At 45.4% G+C, this 20,955-nt stretch overlaps 1 protein-coding gene, 1 long non-coding RNA gene and 1 pseudogene across 8 annotated transcripts in view; 2 read left to right on the forward strand and 1 right to left on the reverse strand.

Annotated features, from left to right (window-relative positions):
• The window catches only part of LOC138834718 (putative serine protease 47), a 50,283-nt gene extending 49,597 nt beyond the window's left edge, over positions 1-686 (forward strand). For all 7 annotated transcript variants that reach the window (XM_070033360.1, XM_070033364.1, XM_070033359.1 and 4 more), the window contains one exon: positions 204-686. In XM_070033360.1, the coding sequence (XP_069889461.1) occupies positions 204-524 (321 nt within the window). In that variant the 3' untranslated portion in view covers positions 525-686. The remainder of the gene's footprint in view (positions 1-203) is intronic.
• Positions 687-5,798: 5,112 nt separating this feature from the next.
• On the reverse strand, positions 5,799-8,553 carry LOC138834925 (cell division control protein 42 homolog pseudogene; annotated as a pseudogene).
• A 1,008-nt stretch (positions 8,554-9,561) lies between these two features.
• On the forward strand, positions 9,562-16,916 carry LOC138834590 (uncharacterized). The gene is made up of 3 exons (XR_011374212.1): positions 9,562-9,623; positions 12,848-12,933; positions 16,671-16,916. It is a non-coding gene; the product is annotated as an uncharacterized lncRNA (long non-coding RNA).
• Positions 16,917-20,955: the final 4,039 nt, after the last annotated feature.

Genomic DNA, 20,955 nt, shown 5'->3' on the forward strand with positions numbered 1-20,955 from the left:
GCCAACGCACAAACCAGCAATTTTCTGCTGCCATCATGCTTTCTCCAGCTACATCCAGTCATAGTTCCCCTGGGGCTCTGAGATCCCCACAAGTGGGGGTTTCTAGAGTCCTGTCTCAAGAAGAGCAGTGCAGACACCAGCTTTGCCATGGGATGTACCTTTCTCCACTCAGATGCCACACTAACTCTTTTCTCTTTCCTCAGGGTGATTCTGGGGGACCCCTTGTCTGCTTCCACCCCAATATCTGGGTTCTGGTAGGACTGGCCAGCTGGGGCCTGGACTGCCAGCATCCTGTCTACCCCAGTGTCTTCACTCGGGTTGCCTACTTCCTTGAGTGGATCAGTGAAGTCAAGAGGCAAACTCCTCTCCTGAACCCCGTTTCCACACCTCCTCACATGGACTTTTCCCCTTCAGCACCTATGAAGTCTGCTGGCTCAGCTCAGCCTTATAGCACCCTCATGTCTGCACAGACCTGGCTCCTGCTGCCATTTCTCTTCACCGTCCCACAGCAGGCCTCGTGGTAACCACTGGACACCTTGACATTTTCACTGCTCAGAACTTTTGTCCAAAGTTCAGTCTCTCTCCCTACAGCCCCCCTCAGTCTAAATCAATCCTTTCCCTCATCTTATGTGTCCATCAAATGTCACTTCCCAAACCAAGCCTGGAAAAAAATCAAGCCAAATAAAACTTATCACCTTGTTACTCTGGCTGCAGGATCTACTCTTTGGCTCTCCCTACCCCTCCATGTTCATCCTTCCCTTGGGGTCAGCCATAGTAATCTCCCTTCCCCAAAGAGGTAGTGGTGGCTCACAGAAAGACTCAACCATGGGTCTCTGGTAAAACAGGGATATGGGAAGCATATCAAGGGAAAGTTGAGGACCTAGCGCATCTGGAAACAGCAGGGTCCATCTGCCCGTAAAGGTTGGCCTAATCCTAGGGAGTGCCAGAACTAGGGCAGGCTGTGCATCTGGATTTCAAGGGAAGGGGAACAAGTGCCTTCAAAAAGCAGAGAAGAAGCATCCCTGGGATTTTAAGGAGAAAGAGCCAAGGCCCCATGATTCTGAGGAAGTGCCTGAAGTGATTTGTTGGGGTTGAGGTGCTGGCCCCAGGCCATGAATTTAGAGTTCTGGCCTGTAGACAGGACCTTTTAGACATGAGACTAGTATATGAATCAAAAGTAGAAGAGCCAGGCACCGGTGGCTCATGCTTATAATCCTAGCTACTCAGGAGGCTGAGATCTGAGGATTGCTGTTCAAAGCCAGCCTAGGCAGGAAAGTCCATGAGATTCTTATCTCTCCGATAAGCTACTCAGAAAAAGTTGAAAGTCGTATCCTGGCTTAAGTGGTAGAGCACTATCCTTGAGAAAAAGAAGCTCAGGGACAGCACCCAGGCCCAGAATTCAGGCCCCAGGACCAGTAAACAAAAAAAATAAAAAATAAAAAATAGAAGAGTCTCTGAGTCTCTGATGCCAGATCAAGAGCTACAGCTTAATCTATCAAGTCTTAAGAGTTCTTCTCCTTGGTTGATGTCCAGCTCCCTCCTTACTGCTCCCATAATCCTACTGTCCATAAATTCTTTAGGGTACTGACCCACAGCACACCTCCCCAACTCCAATATCCATGAACTTAGGAGAAATCCCAGCTTACCTGAAGAGAAGCTTGAGAATAGGTTCCAGACACTGCAGACAGTATTAAGGTAGAGAATCCTAAATTGTGATGGACCAAATGCTGAAATAGTGTGGTTAAAACTATAAAAACTGAGTGCCAGTGGCTCACACCTGTAATCCTAGCTACTCACGAGGCTGGGATCTGAGGATCACGATCAAAGCCAGCTTGGGCAGGAAACTCCGTGAGACTCTTATCTCCAATAAACCACTAGAAAACCAGAAGTGGTGCTGTGGCTCAAGCAGTAGAGTGCTCACCTTGAGCTGAAGAGCACACGGACAGCACCCAGGCCCAGAGTTCAAGCCCCACAACAGACAGAAAACAAAAACAAAAAACTCTACAAATGTTAAGGGTCCCACATTCTTACCAGTTTTACCTCTGGTGTCTCCTCAGGTTCTCAGAGTATCGATCATATAAAAATTCGCTCATGCTGGGTGCTGGTGGCTCATGCCTATGATCCTAGCGACTCAGGAGGCTGAGATATAAGGATCCCGGTTCAAAGCCAGCCCAGGCAGGAAAGTCATGAGACTCTTATCTCCAATAAACAACTCAGAAAACCAGAAATGGCACTGTGGCTCAAGTGGTAGAACATTAGCCTTGAGCTAAAATGCTGAGGGACAGCGCTCAGGCCCATAGTTCAAGTCTCACAAACAACAACAACAAAATTCCCTCTTGCTCTGTCAAAAGGGGGAAGAAATACTCATAATTTGAAGTTATACCTTACATACAACTGCTCATAAAACAAACTTATTTTTTGGCATTATTGGAGACTGACCTTAGAGATATTCACTTGCTAGGTAGGATTTCTATAACTACCACTTAGGGCATATCTTCAGCCTCTTCTTGCATTACTTATCACAGCCTGAGCTGTGAACCTCCTACTTGTGTTGTTGGGGATGCCAGTAGCATGATACCACACATAAACATGGCTGAGGTGCAATTTCATGAACTTTCATACCTAAACTGACTTCAAGCCTCAATCTCTTCATCTCTGTCTTCCAAATATCTAGGATTACAGGCTTGACCATTGTTTTTGGCTAAAAGAAGTTTTTTTTTTTTTAAATCAAAACACAATCAGTTTGAGGTTTATCCAAGTCTAGTGGTTTATTTTGTTGGTCGTGGGGCTTGAACTCTGGGCCTGGGTTCTGTCCCTCAGCTCTTCAGCTCAAGATGAGAGCTCTACCACTTGAGCCACCGCACCACTTCTGGTTTTCTGGTGGTTTAATGGAGATAAGAGTCTCATGGACTTTCCTGCCCTGGCTGGCTTTGAACTGTGATCCTCAGATCTCAGCCTCCTGAGAAGCTAGGATTACAGGTGTGATCTACCAGCACCTGGCCATCTAGTTGGTTTTGAGGAAAGGAAATACTAGACTCTAGCTCTCTCTTACCTTCTTTGTGCCACTGTGGTTTGGGATGATGTTTACTGAGAAGCACAAATGAAGGTCATATTCTAGGGGGACAGCTTCACTATACGATTGACACCTAGTTGTAGTTAAAAAGAAATACTAGAAATCAAGACACAGAAGGAATGTTATTAACAGGTTCATTAATGAGCTGGACATAGCCAGTGATGAATCAGCAAATGAAGGTATGTCCAGAAATTTTCAGTACTATCATACAAAAAGAAAAAGATTGACAGTAACAAACACAATACTTGAACATGTGATATAATTACAAAGATGCAGCATATGCATAATGAAAAATACTAAGTAGAGGGGCTGGGAAGGTGGCTCAGTGGTAGAGCGCTTGCCTTGCATGCATGAGGCCCTGGGTTCAATTCCTCAGCACCACATAAGCAAAAAGAAAAAAGCCAGAAGTGGCGCTGTGGCTCAAGTGGTAGAGCGCTAGCCTTGAGCTGAAGAGCTGAGGGACAGTGCCCAGGCCCAGAGTTCAAGCCCCATGACCAGACCCCCTCCCAAAAAAAAGAAAAAAAAGAAAAATACTAAGTGGAGAAGGAAATGGAACAGAAGAAATATTTGAAACAGTAATGACAGGATTTTTCATAATTCATGACAACTACCACACCACAAATCTCAGGACCTCAGAAAACATCAATTATGATAAATACCAAATATAACACCAAAACATGTTATATTCATATTTCAGAAAGGCAAAGTCAGGGAGAAAATCTTAGAGAAGCCAGAAGTTAGGAAAAAAACACCTTAGCCATCAGGATCAAGGATAAAATTACATCAGGCTTTTCTTCAGAAACGAGGTAAGTTGGAAGAGAATAGAACATTTGAAGTGTTGACAAAAATCTGCCAATCCTATTTTTTTTTTTTTGTTTGGTTATGGGTCTTGAACTCTGAGCCTGGGCACTGTCCCTTAGCTCTTCAGCTCAAGGCTTGTGCTCTATCACTTGAACCACAGTGCCCACTTTCGGTTTTCTGAGTGGTTTATTTGAGATAAGAGTCTCACAGACTTTCGTGACCAGGCTGGTTTGGAACCATGATTAACAGATCTCAGCCTCCTGAGCAGCTAGGATTACAGGCATGAGCCACTGGCGCCCAGCTTCAATCCTAATTTTTATATCCAGGGAAATTATCCTTCAAAAGTGAAAAAAATTATTGGGCACCAGTAGCTCATACCTATAATCCTAGCTACACAGGAGGCTGAGACCTGATGATCACAGTTCCAAACCAGCCTGAGCATAAAAGTCCATGAGACTCTTTTCACCAATTAGCCACCAAAAAGCCAAAAGTGGATCTGTGGCTCAAGTGACAGAGTGCTAGCCACTTTTGCAATAACTCAGGGACAGTGCCCAAGCTCTGAGGAAGCATTGGTTCAATGCTAATGAATCTATAAGAATTAGGATTTGAGGAACGTGGAAAAGATTACTTACACGCTTTAAAAACTGGAGATTGCAACTGAAATAGTCTGATGAAATATTAACACATAATAAAGAGTCTTAATAAGACTCTTGCAATTTTTATTAAACTGGAGAGCTTCATCTGGTTGCTCAAGGGTTCCTCATATGCAAGACAGAACAAAGGGATTCCCCTGACTGGTCCCCATGTTGGGTAAGCATTGCCTTTCCACCAGCTTAAGAAGCAGGCCTGGCAGCCTCATCACCAGAAAGGCTGCCAGTTACCCCACAGGCTTCTGTCTCCCAGCACCTCTCTCAGAGTCTCTGTGGGCCAGTCTTCAGCTGGCTTCTAGGAATACCACACTACTGACTAGCAAATCCGTGCGAAGCATGTAAAACAATGGCTGACAGGAAAAATAAAATTATGTATGAAGTCAATTTGGTGTATTTCAAAAGGTATAATACTTTCCTTCATTTGTGAGTAAAAGAAGTTAGAAATTACTCCCCCCTCCAAAAAAAAAGGCAAATGGCAAATGAATTTCCTTGAAAGTCACAGTCACATATAGAGTGCATCTTAGAAAAGAAGAGAGCAAGATGGCTTCCACCCACTTTCATGAGTTTCATAAAAAACTGAGTCTACTCAAGGGTGGAGAAAAAAGGCAACTTTCAAGGAATATGTTATTCAATGAGGCATTCACTATACTCCTTCCTAAGGAACACATGGGCAACACATTTTCTAAACTAGATGTAGCAAGTGGAATGTGGAATTAATCTGTCCTCCTCCCTTAAGCGCTGCCCCCTGACTAATTTTTTTAAATACTAAAAAATGAACTCCCCCCCCCCGAAAAAAAAACCTTTAAAATGTCCTAGATTACCCTCTAAAATGGAACTAGGGAGCAGCTTCAATACTTCAAAAATAGTCCATTACAGTCATCACAAGCATGCCTTGTTTTTAAACAAAGGTTTTTTGTTTTTTTGTTTTTTGTCAGTCATGGGGCTTGAACTCTGGGCCTCAGCACTGTCCCTCAGCTCTTCAGCTCAAGGCTAGTGCTCTACCACTTGAGCCACAGTGCCACTTCCAGTTTTCTGAGTGGTTTATTGGAGATAAGAGTCTCACAGACATTCCTACCTGGGCTGGCTTTGAACCATGATCCTCAGATCTCAGCCTCCTGAGTAGCTAGGATTATAGGCATGAACCACAGGCGCCGGCTAAAGTTTTTTTTTTTTTTTTTTTTTTTTTTTAATAAACAACTGAAACTGGTACTGATCACTTTTCTGACAGTATGCACTTATCAAAATGAGTGCTTGGGGGGTGAAGGCAGACATACCTATGGGCCTTTCCTCACATGAGTGCATGTGGGCAGGTGCAGGTCATTATTGCAGAAATGAATTTTAATTTTGAATTTTAGTTTGAGGCAAAGCATTGCTTTTAGTATGATCTCCACACCAGCTGTGCAGAAAGGGCTCTGGAAGATTGTTCTTAGCAGCACACCTCTACAGCTCTTCTTAGGTTCTGGAGCCTCCAGAGAGGCCTATATTGCTTTGTCAAACACATTTCTTTAGGCCTTTCTGTGTAAATGTAGAACACTCTACAAATTTGACAGCCTTCAGATCATGTGCCAACTTTTCAGCAGTCTCTGGAGTGATAGGCTTTTGTTTATTCTTGGCAAGTTTCTCAATAGTAGAGGCATCATCTCTGAGATCAATTTGGGTCCCAACAAATAAGAGTCTTTGGATATTGGTAAATAACCTTAAGTACCCTCTTTGCTTTCACATTTTCAAATGAAGATGGAGAGACATTGAAAAACAGATGAGAAATACATCTGTTTGTGGATAACTCAGTGGTTATAATCTGTCATAATCTTCTTGCCCATAACAGTGACTGTATAGTTGTCAAAAACAGTTATATTCAGATGGAAATTTATTTGTTGTGCAAGGTATCAGGAGACATAGTTTACCAACAGCACCATCACCCACAATAACACAATTGTTTGAATGGCAGAAATAATTTTGTACCTATTTTAAAGACTCCAAATTTGATGATGACTTCAACTTCCCTGCCAGGGCATTTTTTTTTTGGTTATGTTTTGGGGGGGGGGGTCCAGTCGTGGAGCATGAACTCTGGGCCTGGGCACTGTCCCTCAGCTCTTCGGCTCAAGGCTAGCGCTCTACCACATGAGCCATAGCACCACTTCCGGCTTTTTTCTTTTTTGCTTATGTGGTGCTGAGGAATCGAACCCAGGGCCTCATACATGCAAGGCAAGCGCTCTACCACTGAGCCACCTTCCCAGCCCCTGTTTGTTTGTTTTATAATGTTGCTTCTGGAACTTGAACTCAGGAATTGGGCACTGTCTCTGACCCTTTTTTGATCAAGGCTAGATCTCTACCACATGAGCCACTGCTCTACTTCTGGCTTTTTTTTGTAGTTTATTGGAGATATAATTCTCAGATTTTCCTGTCTGGAATTGGCTTTGAACCTCTATACTATACTCAGATCTTAGCCTTCTGAGTAGCTAAGATTACAGGCCGGGAAAATTGCTATACCTTGTGCAATAGAAAGCTGGAGGCAGTGATGGATGAGGGGTGGGGAGGATCAATGCTGTCATATGGAGCAAGAAATACTAGTAATTCTGTAAGTATTGAAAGCAAAGCATTTGAAAGCAGTATTAACTCAAGATAGTTGGCTCTATTCTTCTATGTTCCCAAATAAAAACTTTCAACGTGCTATAAACAGGCTGAGGATAAATAGTTTCCATACTACCTGAGAAGTCAACCAGTTATCCCCCCCCCCGCCCCCCAAAAAAAAGGTCATGGAAATTCAGGCATGGACTCTTCCCTAAGCCTAGGTTGTCAAGTTGATTAAAGTCGACTTTTTTTTTTAAACTTTCAAAGCAAACATTTTTTCATGGACATTTAGTGATAGATCACAGTGTGTGAAATAAATATATATAGTAGAGTAAATGTAATAGAACTCTAGGAATAGAGTCAGGACAAATCATGCCTTAGAGTGTTTCCCCAAGTCTGAAATTCTGTGCCAAAAGTGTTTTGTTTTTCTTTATCAGCTAGCATAAATTTTTTCTTATAAAAATAGAGTACATGTGCAAGTCACAAGCTCTGAAAATCACTCAAAGAGGGGCTGGGAAGGTGGCTCAGTGGTACAGTGCTTGCCTTGCAATGCATGAGGCCCTGGGTTCGATTCTTCAGCACCACATAAGCAAAAATAAAAAGCCGGAAGTGGTGCTGTGGTTCAAGTGGTAGAGCGCTAGCCTTGAGCTGAAGAGCTGAGGGACAGCGCCCAGGCTCAGAGTTCAGGCCCCACAACCGGACCCCAAAAAAAAAAATCACTCAAAGACACCAGATAGAATCTCTCCATTCATCACCCTCAGAATACTATTGATTTGGAATTAAGGCAGTTTGGCTTTGGGCACCCTGAACCTTTTATGGATTTTTTTTTTTTTTTTTGGTTGGTCATGAGGCTTGCTGTCCCTTAGCTCTTCAGCTCAAGGCAAGAGCTCTACCACTTGAGCCACAGCACTACTTCTGGCCTTTTCTGGTTACGTGGTGCTGAGAAATCAAATCCAGAGCCTCATGCATGTGAGGCAAGCCCTCTACCACTGAGACACCTTCCCAGTCCTGGATTGTATTTTTGTCTGTGGACAAACAGGCGTCTCTGCCCTGTTTCAATGAACACTGTCCTGTCTGGGTCCTTGCAGCCTCTTCCACACATCAAAGTGTTTTGTTTTGTAAACAAAAATTATTTGGTTTTTTTTTTTTTTTTTATCGGTTGTGGGCCTGAACTCTGGGCCTGGGCACTGTGCCTCAGCGCTTTAGCTCAAGGTTGCCCTCTACCACTTGAGCCACAGCGCCACTTCCGGCTTTTTCTGCTTATGTGGTGCTGAAGAATCGAACCCAGGGCCTCATGCATGCAAGGCAAGCACTCTACCACTGAGCCACCTTCCCAGCCCTGTAAACAAAAATTATTAAATAATACAGAAATTTATTTTGGGCAGTCTAACAAGTGCTAAAAAAAAAAAAAAGCTGCCAGACAAAGATGTTCAGGATGACCTGAGACAAGATGAGCATGTTTCTCAAACACTAAAGCAGGGCATGGTTTCAAATTCCAAATCAGTAGCAGCTGATCCCCAGGAGTGACCATCTTCTTGAGATATATCTTCCTCCTAGACTGAGCTGCTGAAACTGCATACAACTTTTCCCAAAATCCAAGGAGTAGAGAGACTACAACCACTTCATAGAAAGCTAGGGCTTCTGGCTCCCAGCTCTGCTGGTTCCATTCATCTGCAACTTCATAATGAATGAAATGGAGACAGCAGCAACTGTCTCCAGCATTCAGCAGCAACGGCATCCGGTTTTCTCAGGTTTGCACAGTCCTCATGGTGGAGAACTGAATCCAAGACTTCACGGATGCCAGATTCAGGGGGCAGTGGCTCTGCTGCGTGACGGCCACAGTGAAGAGAGCTCAAAGTGTTGTTAATGAAATTTTCAGATGGACCAGACAAAAAGACCCAGTATTTTTAAAAGGTATGAACAAGAATGAAACAAATGAAGTTGGGTGCCAATGGTTCATGCCTGTAATCCTATCTACTCAGCAGGCTGAGATCTGCCAACAGGGGCAGGAACATTTGTGAGCCTGTTATCTCCAATTAATCACCCAAACAGATGGAAGTGGCTCAGGTGGTAGAGTGCTAGCCTTGTGCACAAAAAAAGCTCAGGGACAGTGCCCAGGCCCTGAGTTCAAGCTCCTGGATTCGCACACCCAAAAAGAATGAAACAAAAGCAATCAAAGCACTTGGGCAAGTGTAAGACTTTGCTTTAGGACAGATTATTCAGAGTGGGTGTTGTCTAAGTGCAAGCAGCATGGCAGGCTGGTCACTCTGGAAATCTGAGTGATCGTGTCTGACAAGCTGGTTTTAAAGGAAGAATAACCACTCAAAGGTTCTTTGAGGGGGCGTGGCCTGAAGCGTGACCCGTGGCCCCAACCGGGGCAGTCAGCGCATGCGCGGCACAGGGGGAGTCCCTCCTGCACTAATGGCAGTTACAACTGTTCCAGGAGTCGGTTGCTGACCTGTTGGGGAACTAGGTGGGAGCATGGCAGATGTGATTCTGGTGTCCAGAGTCAATTATCCAGAAAAAAGGTAATGGAAATTCAGGCACGGACTCCTCCTAAGCAGCACCGTGCTGCTCGTGTCCCTGCCCTGGGCTAGGCAGCGGGTGTCGGAGGGTGGGCGCCCTGCGGGGTCAGCTCTGGTGTTTGGCACATGGGTATTTCTGGGCTGCCCTCATTGTTCCGGGAAGGCTCTGGCCTTGAACTGAGAGGTGGAGGGTAATCACGAACCTGCAACCTTTTCGTTGTAGGATATCTTTAGTATCCCTTACACCCTGAATCATGCAGAAGCTTGAGGGAAACCTGTGTGTGTGAGTGTGTGCGTGTGTGTATATACGTGTGTCCCCGCGCGTGCGCACATGCGCGCACGCGCTTGCCGACCCTGGGGATTGGACTCAGGACCCCAGATCATTTCCACCTGGCTTTCACTCAAGGCCGGTGCTCTCGTACTTGAGGGGCATTTCCAAGGCTTTTGGCTGGCTGCAAACAGCAAGCCTCAGATCTCGGCCTTCTGGGTAGCTAGGATTACAGGCATGAGCCATCAGCACTTAAATGATCGGGTTCAGCAACACATAAATAAATAAATCAATGAGCTCATATCATTGCAAAATGGTCGAAGTTCTGACGGGCCTTCTTGTTTTACTTGTGAAAATTGTGAAAGTTAGCAAACAAGATTCATATTCTGACTATATTAGTTAATGTCACTTTAACACCTTTGCAGAACTTAATAATAGAGTTTAACTCAGATTGACTCTATATTGTGCTCTGGAAAGAGGTCTGGAAAAGCCTGAAGCATTATACAAATAATGAATGTAAAAGAATATGCAGTAAAGGTGATTATGTATTTTATTCTATTGTATTTTATTTTTGTCAGTCATGAGGCTTCAACTCAGAGGCTGAGTGCTGTCCCTGAGCTCTTTTGCTGAAGGTTAGCCACTTCTGGCTTTTTCCTCAATAGTTTATTGGAGATAAGAGTCTCAAGGACTTTCCTGCTTTGAACAATGATCCTCAGATTTCAGCCTCCTGAGTAGCTAGGATTACAGGCGTGAGCTATCATTTCCCAGCTTGACTGCGTATTCCACTATATACAACTCATCTCTTAAAGAAAAATGCATTACATTTTCATATATGTACATATTTATAGCACATATTGGTGCTGTGGCTCAAGTGGTGGAGTGCTAGCCTTGAGCAAAAGAAGCTCAAGGACAGTGCCCAGGCCCTGAGTTCAAGCCCCAGGACTGGCAAAAAAAAAAAAAAAAAGTGATATAACTCATTACCTGACTTACGTAACTGTCCCTCCTGTGTACCTTTGCAATAAAAATTTAAAAACATATGATGTATGTTGTACTTGGCCTCTGAGGACTGTAATAATGAGAGGGCATGGATGGTTTGCTATATGTATTTTGAGGCATTAGCTGAGAAATTATATAAATTTGCATTTTAAGTTTTTAATTTATTTTCATTTTATTTTTTGAATAATAATGTGAGTTTGCCTGTATGGGTGATTGCTATCTGTGAAGATATTGGGTTTAGAGGAGTTTGTGACTGTGTTTGCAGCGTGAGGATCAAGGGTATTTGCAGTTGGCAGTTGGGGCTGTAGTCACATTTTGGGTTTTCCCTTATCAGTTTTGGGTTTGTGAGACTGTCAAGGTGAATATCTGAGGCTATGTGTTATGTTAAAGAAGTGTGGGTTTGAAATTTTGTTGTCATTGTGGGGAAATGCTGGAGGATGGTGCATTCAGGACTTGCTAGATAGTTGTTTCTGTGTTTTTCACAATTTATTTCTGTGTTTTTCAGCATAGACATAAGGAATATTGTTAAGAACAGCAGGTCTATGACTAATTGGTGACTTACAAAATGAAACTATGCAATTTTGTGTGGAATTTATATGATTCCACATATGGAAGACAGAGGGTTATTTTCTTGGGGTATGGGATCTTGTGTATACAAGTACAATGAGATTGAAGTTATTAATGTGAATATATTATCATAAAATATTATGCACTGTATGTTTGCATAGTATTTGTTGTTTGTTAAAGGTTACATGTCCATTGAGTTTTTGTTTATTAGTATACCCTGTACATAAGCATATTATATTCCTTTTTCCTTTTAGTCTTTTCATTCCTTTTATTGCTTGGTGTTGAGAAATGAATTCAGGGCCTCATGCACTGGAGATAAAAACATTGTGTACACATATCTGGGTTTCAGGTATAGATTCATGGGTTTTGTAAGTGTATATGTTTGTGGTCTGTGGGTAGAAAAGGCACAGGTATTTTTTACATGGTTGTGGATTAAAATGCTAGAGGACTTCAGTGGCTGTGGCCCTTAAGTGTATGTTTGGTCTTGTGTAGTTAATACAAGTTGTCTGTGTCTATATGTGTATATGAGTTCACAGAACACATGAGTATGCATTCTGTAGATGTGAGGAGTTCATTATGTATGTTTTGAAATAGACGATAGGCTTTGCATTCAGGAATTGTAAAGTATTGGGTATCGGGATTGTGGGGTTTTTATATGCTTTTTTGGGGGGTTACTTATGGAATAATTGTTTGTACACTAGTCATTATGTAGTCTGGTCCTATTGGATTTTTTTTCCTTTACTTACCAGGACAGTATGCTCCTTATTTTTTCTGTATTTTTGGTAATGTTGTACATCAATTTGTAGTTGTAGCAATGATATATTCATATTAAGGATATATAGGATTTTTTTTCTTAAAAGTTGTATGTGCACATTCAGGAGCTGTGAAGTATGTGTGTTCTGTAGGTAGGTGCTGTGGTTTTGTGTATATTTGGGATGAGAGTAGCAATAGTCTCGGGGGCCCATGGATTGTATACATATATTCATATGAAAGGACATGAGTCTTGGGAGCTTGCCTGTGTTAGACAATGTGCTTGTCTCTTACCAATTTTGTATTAAATGGTATCAGATTGGGACACAGACATTAGTTAAACTGGGATAGATTTACTGAGTAATCCTAAAAATCAAGATTTTCTTGCCTCTCTCAGAGTATATATTATTAAGTAGTTACTAGCACACTTTGTGTGTGTGTTTAGTATGTGTGATCAGGCATCTGTATGAAATAAGAACATACAGACAACAATGAGCACAAATATTGGAGCTCTGTCTGAATTGTCACCGGAGCATCAGGAGCTATAGGCCCTCATGTAATGTATACATTCAGCATGGTCTTTGTGAGTTTTCTTCACTTTTAATTAGGTTAGCTAATTCTCTTTATCTTTCTTTCTATTTTTTAGGTCAGAGACCAGGACTCGAACTCGGTACCTGATGCTTTTGTTCATTGGCTAGCACTCTACCAATTGAGCAATGCCTCCAACCTCAGGTTAGTTAATTCTGTATGGCCAAAGGATCTTCATAAATACTGACTTCAGGCCAGGTGCTGGTGGCTCATGCCTGTAATCCTAGCTACTCAGGAGACTGAGATCTAAGGATCACGGTTCAAAGCCAGCTTGGGCAAGAAAGTCTGTGAGACTCTTATCTCTAATAAACCACTAAAAACTGGAAATGACACTCTGGCTCAAGTGGTAGAGCACTAGCCTTGAGCTGAAGAGCTGAGACAGTGCCCAGGCCCAGAGTTCAAGCTCCATGACCAACAAAAAGAAAAAAAATACTGACTTCAAGCTCTTGTTTATGCAAAAGTATTTAGAGGTGTCTGTACCTCAGGAATCCTTCAACATTTGTGTGGTTCTGTGATCTAGGTGTCAGCATGGCTGGGCATGGGGGACAGAGAGCTGTGGGGAGAGCTTTCATGGATGTGCTGTCTGTGAGATGGGGTACTGTCCATGGAGCTGTTGTGTTTGCTTTTTACATGACTCATTTCATTTCGATGTTTACATGCGTCTACTTTGAACAGGTACTCTCACCAATTTTCCTCAGAAACCAGAGCCCAGGAGAACCTCTTGCAAATCTGAGTAAAAATAAAAGAGTAGCTACCAAAAGGCATCCACAAGAGCAGGCCTCTGACAGAGAGCATGGCATCTTCGTGAATTGGGGAGGAGTCCCTGCTAGGATTGTCAGCTGAAGATTCCCCAGGAGCCCGCAGGTTCTTCCCCTAGAATAAGGCAGAGAATGGGGCAATGGTAGAAAGGTTGAAGACAAAAAAATCACCACTCCTGAGGCTGGGAAGGTGGCTCCGTGGTAGAGCACTTGCCTTGCATGCATGAAGCCCTGGGTTCGATTCCTCAGCACCACATAAGCAAAAAGAAAAAAGCCGGAAGTGGTGCTGTGGCTCAAGTGGTAGAGCACTAGCCTTGAGCTGAAGAGTTGAGGGACAGCGCCCAGGCCCAGAGTTCAGGCCCCATGACCAGACCCCTCCAAAAAATCACCACTCCTAATAGATATGTGTGTGGGGGGTGTGGGGGGTAACGTAATGATGTGCAGACAAGGACCTCTTAAGTAGGTGAGGCCTTGTGAGAAGATTATGAACAAGATCACAGGGAAAGTCCAGTTTGCTAGCTCCAGAAGCAGTGGACCGATGTGGATAAAAGAATTGGATGAACATCTATGCACTTTAGATCCTGGTATCACTAGATCTTTCCCTCCTCACCATCCTCATTCCTTGTACAGCCCAGAGTCCAGCTCAGCTATTCTGAGGACATGTTCCAACCAACTGTCTTGATTTACCTTTCCATAAATATAAAGTACCCCGCTTTAAACTCCCTCCCCATCCAGGTTCACTTCACCCTCCATTTATTCCCCCTACTCCCACTGGCCTCCCCTTTCCTCTGCCACCATAAGGACCCCTGGATCATCACTGAGCAAGGAGGGCCCCTTGCTTGGTGGGTTGGAGAATGTAGTCCCAGTGAAATCTCACTCAGGCCCCAACTTTAAGTTCAAGAACCACTAGAGACAAGCTATCAACTCCATTGTCTTCAATGCTGTTTATTCTTTTTCTTCTTCTGACTGTCCAATACCTGACGCTTTCTCTTCTGAGGCTGTGAGGGCTGAACCAGCCCCAAAGCCAAGTCCTGCTTTGCAGACTCCTCATAGTGAGACCCTGCGCAGGGATTCTTTGCTGGGGTGCATGAGTCTCCAATGCGAGCCCTTTTCTTGGACTTGGCAGGTGGAGGGGGATCCAGGCGGTGGCCTCTTCTCTTGCACAGTGAAGGCCCGGGGGCTTGGTGTCCAGAGGACAGGAGGGTGGTGGGGGACCTGGGGCTCTGAGAGAGTCCCCAGGGCAGGAGACAGTACTCAGAGCCCAGCAAGGAAGCCAGGCTGGGGACACCTTCCTTGCCCACCTTCCTGTCCCCTGCTCGCTTGCGTGGAGTGCCAGCAGGAGACTCTTCCATGGGATTCACGGCATCTCCAGACCCCAGTCTCTGGGGATGGGATCCATGTCCCTGGGGACAAGCAGTGGACCGGGTGGTTCCTACTGAAGGACACCCGTGACCCCCCTGGAGAACAGCAGCAGCAGCAGCAGCAGGTGTCAGGTGCTCTGCATCTGTGCCACCATGGCTCTGATCATCACTGCAAACGATATGCAGAGTGCTGGTATCTGCACTGACTGCTTGTTGGGGGCTCTGCTCATTTCTCTCTGCACCTTGGCAGATGGCCAACTCAGAAACACTTGAGGCTACTCTGAGTGCCCCAAGACGTTTCTCCACTATCTGTTGGAGGAAATACAGAGTTACTGGCTTTGCATCTGGCTGGGAAAGGCCCAGAGTAGAGGGAACAACTGCAGGGTCACCTCTCTTGGTTGCAGACACACACACTTGTGCTCGTCAGCTCCCCACTGGGTCTCTTTGCAGCTGTGCAAGCTCAGCCCCTCCCTGGCTCTCCTGTGTCCTTCCTTCTAGTCCACATCCACATCTACCTTCAGGAATAACCTCCAAAGCCATGACTGCCCAGAAGCCTAAGGCAGTGCTGCTTCCTTTTGGTTGTGTGGCCTTTCTTCCCCTCCTGATCTACCTGCCTACAGTCTTTCCTGTGCCAACCTGCTCAGGGGTGAGTCCTTCTTCCTGTTCCAGCTCCGCAATTAGGGCCTCAAGATCCAGGTCTGGTTTGGAGGAAAGCAATTCTTCCAGGAATGTGGGGTGAATGATGGCCTCCACCTGGAGCAGGAGGAAGAGGGTGTCGGTGTGTGTAGAAAGGAGAAATCTTTGCCCAGGGGACTTTGAGAAGACACAGGAAGGAATGACCTCCCCAAACTGGTACACACACACACACACACACACACACACACACACACACACACACACACACACACACACACACACACACACACACACACACACACACACACACACACACACACACACACACACACACACACACACACACACACACACACACACACGCATGCGCGCACACATGGAGCTCAGCAGGTAGGGAATCAAGTTTCATTCCAAAGGCCAGGGAATGTGGCAGACAACAGGGCTGGAGATATAGTGCACATTTGCCATGAAATCTTCCTGGGGACAGAGCTGGTCAATGTAGTTCTCAGGAGCTCTAGGTCTAAGCACATCTCATCCTCTTCCTGCTACTGTTCCATTTCTCCTCCTCCTCTTCTTCCTCCTCTTTCCTTCCTCTCTTCCTCCTCCTCCTTCCCTTCCCCTCTTTCTCCTCCTCTTCATCCTCTTCCTCCTCTTCCTCCTCTTCCTCCCCTTCCTCCTCTTCCTCCTTGTTGTCATCATCTTTCTTTCTTTCTCTTCTTCTTCTTCTTCTTCTTCTTCTTCTTCTTCTTCTTCTTCTTCTTCTTCTTCTTCTTCTTCTTCTTCTTTTCTTCTTCTTCTTCTTCTTCTTCTTCTTCTTCTTCTTCTTCTTCTTCTTCTTCTTCTTCTTCTTCTTCTTCTTCTTCTTCTTCTTCTTCTCCCTCCTCCTCCTCCTCCTCCTCTTCCTCCTCCTCCTCCTTCTCCCTCCTCCTCCTCCTCTTCTTTTTCTTCTCCTTTTTCTCTCCTCCTCGTATTCCTTCTGTCTAATGCTTCATGCTTTCTCTTCTGAGGCTGTGAGGGGTCAATCAGACCCAAAGCCAGGTCCTGCTGTCCAGACAAAGCTCTGGGTAGGAATTATTTTTCACAGTGCACTAGTCTCTAACGCGAGTTTGTTTCTCTGATTTGACAGGTGGAGGGGAATCCAGGCTGTGCCTTTTCTTCTTGAAAAATGAGTCTTGGTACTTGGTTTCCAGCGCAGAGGAGGATGGTGGAGGATCCGGAGCTCTGTGACATTCCCAGGACAGGAGATGGTAGTGAGAGCCCAGCAAGAAGGCCAAGCTGGAAAGACCTTTCTTGTTCACATTCCTCTCACTTGTCAGCTTGCATGGACCTCCATCAGAAGAGTCTTCTCTGAGACCCACTGCACCTCTGGACCCCAGGCAGTGAGAGTGGATTCCATGTCCATGGAGAGAACCAGCGGACAGGGTGGCTCCCAGTGATGGAGACCCATGACAGCCCTGGATGACAGCAGCATTGTTAGGAGGTGTCAGCAATTCAGCACCTGTGGCACAGTGTATCTGGTGGTCACAGGAGGTTATTTTTGTGGTGCAGGTATCTATGTTGTTTGTTGGGGTCCGTGGTCATCTCTATCTTCATGTTGGCAGGTGGTCAACTTAGGAGCACTTGAGGCTACTGTTGGGTGCACCAGGACTAAAGAGTATGTCAACACCTCTTTTCTCTTTTGAGACCATGAGGTGTTTCTTCACTACCTGTTGGACGAAATGAATAGTTGCTGGCTTTGCATCCTGCAGGAGGAGGGCTGAGGGGAAGGAACAACTGGAGGTGTCACCTCTCTTGGTTTCAGAGACATAGACTTGTGATTGCCCTCCTCCTCCCTTGTTGAGTATCTCTCCAGCTGTATATACTCAGCTACTTTCTGGCTATCCTGTCCCTTTCTTTCTTGTCCACTTCCACATCTACTATCAGGAGTAACCTCAAAGTCCATGACTCCCCAGAAGCATGGGGCTATGTTCTCTCACTCCCTGGTGTATTGCTGTTATTCCTCTTCCTGATATACCTGGGGACACTCTTTGCTCTGCTTACCTGGGGAGGGGTAAGTCTTTCTTCCTACTCTAGCTCCTCACTTAGGTCTAAGATACTCATGTCTGATTTTGTGGAAAGCAATCGTTCCATAAATCTGGTATGTATGATGGCCTCCAGCTGGGACAAAAAGGAAGAAAAGTTGTGAATGTGTACAGAAAGGAGCAACCTGTGCCAAGGGGATTTTAAGAAGAAATAGGAAGGAATGACTTCCCAAAGTTGGTCTACAAGGACTCTTGTTAAATCATCTCTCTCTCTCTCTCTCTCTCTCTCTCTCTCTCTCTCTGTCTCTGTCTCTGTCTCTCTCTCTCTCTCTCTCTCTCTCTCTCTCTCTCTCTCTCTCTCTCTCTCTCTCTCTCTCTCTCTCTCTCTCTCTCTGTCTCTCTCTGTCTCTCTCTCTCTGCTAAAGAATGAAGCTTAACTCCAAGGGCCAGGAAATCTGGCAGACACCAGGGCCAGGGATGTAGCCCACATCTGCCATGAAATCCTCCTGGAAGCAGAGCTGGTCATTGTAGCTCAGGAAGTCTGGGTCTGAGCAGATATCATAGTCATCCTGCTGTTGCTCCACTCCTTCCCCTTTGCATGTTTCCTCAGACTCCTCAGTGGACGATTTTGGAAGGTCCTCCAGCCAGTCCATGATGGCTATGTTCTCCTCCACAGCTTCAGGGGGGAATCTCTCAGGTGCCTTAGTCTCTGGTGGCCTCTGGGTGCTAGCCAGGCTGAGCTTTCAGATCAGTCTTGCTGGAGTTGCACTCTAGGAAAAAGGAAAACAAGACAATGTGCAGATGGGGGAACCTAGGTTCTTATCCACTGCTAAGGAGAGCAGAGTTCAGGAGAGCTACCCTGACATAGGAGACTCTACAAGATGTGGAACATATAAGGTAGCCCTGTAGGACAACGTTTAGAGACACTGATATTTCAGGTGCTCTCAACACCCAGACTCTGGGTCCTAGGAGAGGCAAGTGAGGAGAGGAGTTACTGCTGTAGCCAGAATAATACCCAGCTCAAGGCCAAGGGCTATGGAAGCCGAGGCTCTAGTGAGTGTTCTGCTTGTAGCACCATATGTCCCATCCTGAAGGCCAGGTCTAAGGATATGGGATATGCCCTTCCTCAACTCATCCTTGGCCTCCCATTGTCATTGGGCTCCATGGTGAGGATGCTCTACCTGGCTACTGGATATTTCCAAGGAATGGAAGCCTTGAGGATTCTGGCTTCAGGGATGGTAGTGGAAGCTCTCTCTGAAATTGCATCAGTAGTACCTTGGATTCTCTTCTGAGCCTCAAACTCCATGAATCTGGGAATGCAGGAAGCACAGAGGAAGGTGAGGAGAAAGAGGCCAGTTCTATCCCCAGACCAGTCATGGAGAGATGCCTGTGATGTTGAGCAGGACTCTGAAGTGGGCTTGTTGTGTCTCAAGAGGTTGCTCATCTAGAACAGAACCACAAATGTGAGACCACCACATGTCTCTTAAAACTTACAGGAAATCAAGCCAGGTCCAGGTGACAGGAAGAATCCTTTGTGGCACCTTTGTAGACTATCTTTCCCCTCTCAATAGTCAAAAGGAGAGCTGACTTTCAGAAGCTTGTTAGGGATATGATTGGTAGCAGAGAACATAGGGGTTTTAGATGAGATTCAGGTATCCTGGGAATATAAAGCCTAGACTGATGATCTGAGCAACAGGGTCCAGGGGAGGTCGAGGCAAAGTGAAACTCAAGCTGAAAGGATTGGCTCACTTCCTCATGTGAGGGCTAGTTTATTTTGCTGTTAGTTGGTTTGCTTGCTTGCTTGCTTGCTTGCTTAGGTGAAAGGAAAGAAGAAAATCAGTAAGAGCAGAGGTCTGACCTTCTTATATACTTCAGGGATATTAGGTTAAAAGTGTGCTATTTTCATGAGCATAGGTGGTCTCCACAATGTCAAGAGCTACCAGCTTCTGGAGAGGTGTGCATCATATGACTAGAGAAACATTTTTCCTTTGCACAGCTCTTGGTTTTGGAGGTGACCTCTTGTTGGATGATTACTCCTTCCCAACTGACATACCACCTCCTGGCAAGGGTGGACCAGACATGATTGAGTCAGGAGTTTGTAAGGACCCCACCCAGAGCCTGGCCTGCACTCCAGGTAGACTGTGCCACTTCCTGGCCAGAAAGGTATTGAGTATGGAGGGCTCTGTTCTTGTCCATGCCCTCCTGTCAGTGGGAGCCATAAGCCCCACAAGGCCCATGTGGGCAAGTTCTATCCTCTTCCATCACATAGCCCCTGGTCCACTTGGCCACCATCTTATGGTAGTTCATGCACTCATAGTTGCTTATGCATTCCCATTCCTGAAGGCTTTCTCCACAGGGCCTTGTCCAGGGACATGGTGGGCTTGAGTTGGGTTAGGGACTGAAATACTGGGATGGAATTCATCAGAATTAGTCGCAGTCCATAAGTGTCCCTCAATTCCCAGCTGATCCAATTCAATACAGGCCTTTCTTCTCATTTCCCAATGTCACCAACCAGCCACAGAACATCAACCTCAAGAGGAGCATTGGACTCCCTGATGTTCCTGTTATTGTGGATCATAGCCCAGGTAATGAGTTCTAAGCCTTAATCCCAACAGGGAAGCTATTGGGAGAAGCAGCTTGGGGCTCAGCCAGTGATGGAGGTAGAGCTCCTTTCTACACAGAGGAAGAGGAAACATGTCCCTCACTCATGTGAGGACCCAGGCTAGGCAGGTACAGGGAGAACTCTCACCAGACACAGCAACTGCTGGTCTCTGAATCTGGGCATCCCAGGCTGCAGAACTGTGAGCAAGGAATGTTTGTGGTCTCAACCACTTCCAGCAGCTTGCACGATGTTTTCAGCTGAGTGGTACTTACACAAAATACTCTTAGATCTAAGTCCAATTGTGGCTTACATTGCACCAGGAGCTCTGTGTGATCTTTTATCCTTTGTATGATGCTTATAATTCTTGAAAATTAAGGTTGGCTGCACTCACAGAGGCACATGGGCTACTAAAATAAGGCACTTTTCATGCTGTGGTGTGACATTACTGTTTTGAGTGTGTGATTTTTTTCTGCAGGTGGCATCAGCCACAGGACTTCCCTGGCCCTTGTGATCCCCACACAGGAGCTCCAGGAGTAGCTCCTGGTTCTTAACGGGGGGCACTCATATGAGGAAGCAGGCAAGTGCTTCCACATTAGAGTGTGTGGAAGGTTGCTCTGGACCAAGGTCTTGAAGCACTGCCAGCTCTGGAAGTTCTGATAGACACTGTTAGATCTGCAGATGCTCTTACCAGGTGGAGGCTTGGCCTGGGGTGTGCCTCAGGGCCTATGTGGCCATAGTCCCTGGTTTACTGAAGTAATGTTGGAAGCATGTGGTATTGTTCAAAGGAG

This window comes from Dipodomys merriami, unplaced genomic scaffold (genome assembly GCF_024711535.1).
Source record: "Dipodomys merriami isolate MVZ:Mamm:240054 unplaced genomic scaffold, mDipMer1.0.p SCAF_22, whole genome shotgun sequence".
Classification (NCBI taxonomy): domain Eukaryota; kingdom Metazoa; phylum Chordata; class Mammalia; order Rodentia; family Heteromyidae; genus Dipodomys; species Dipodomys merriami.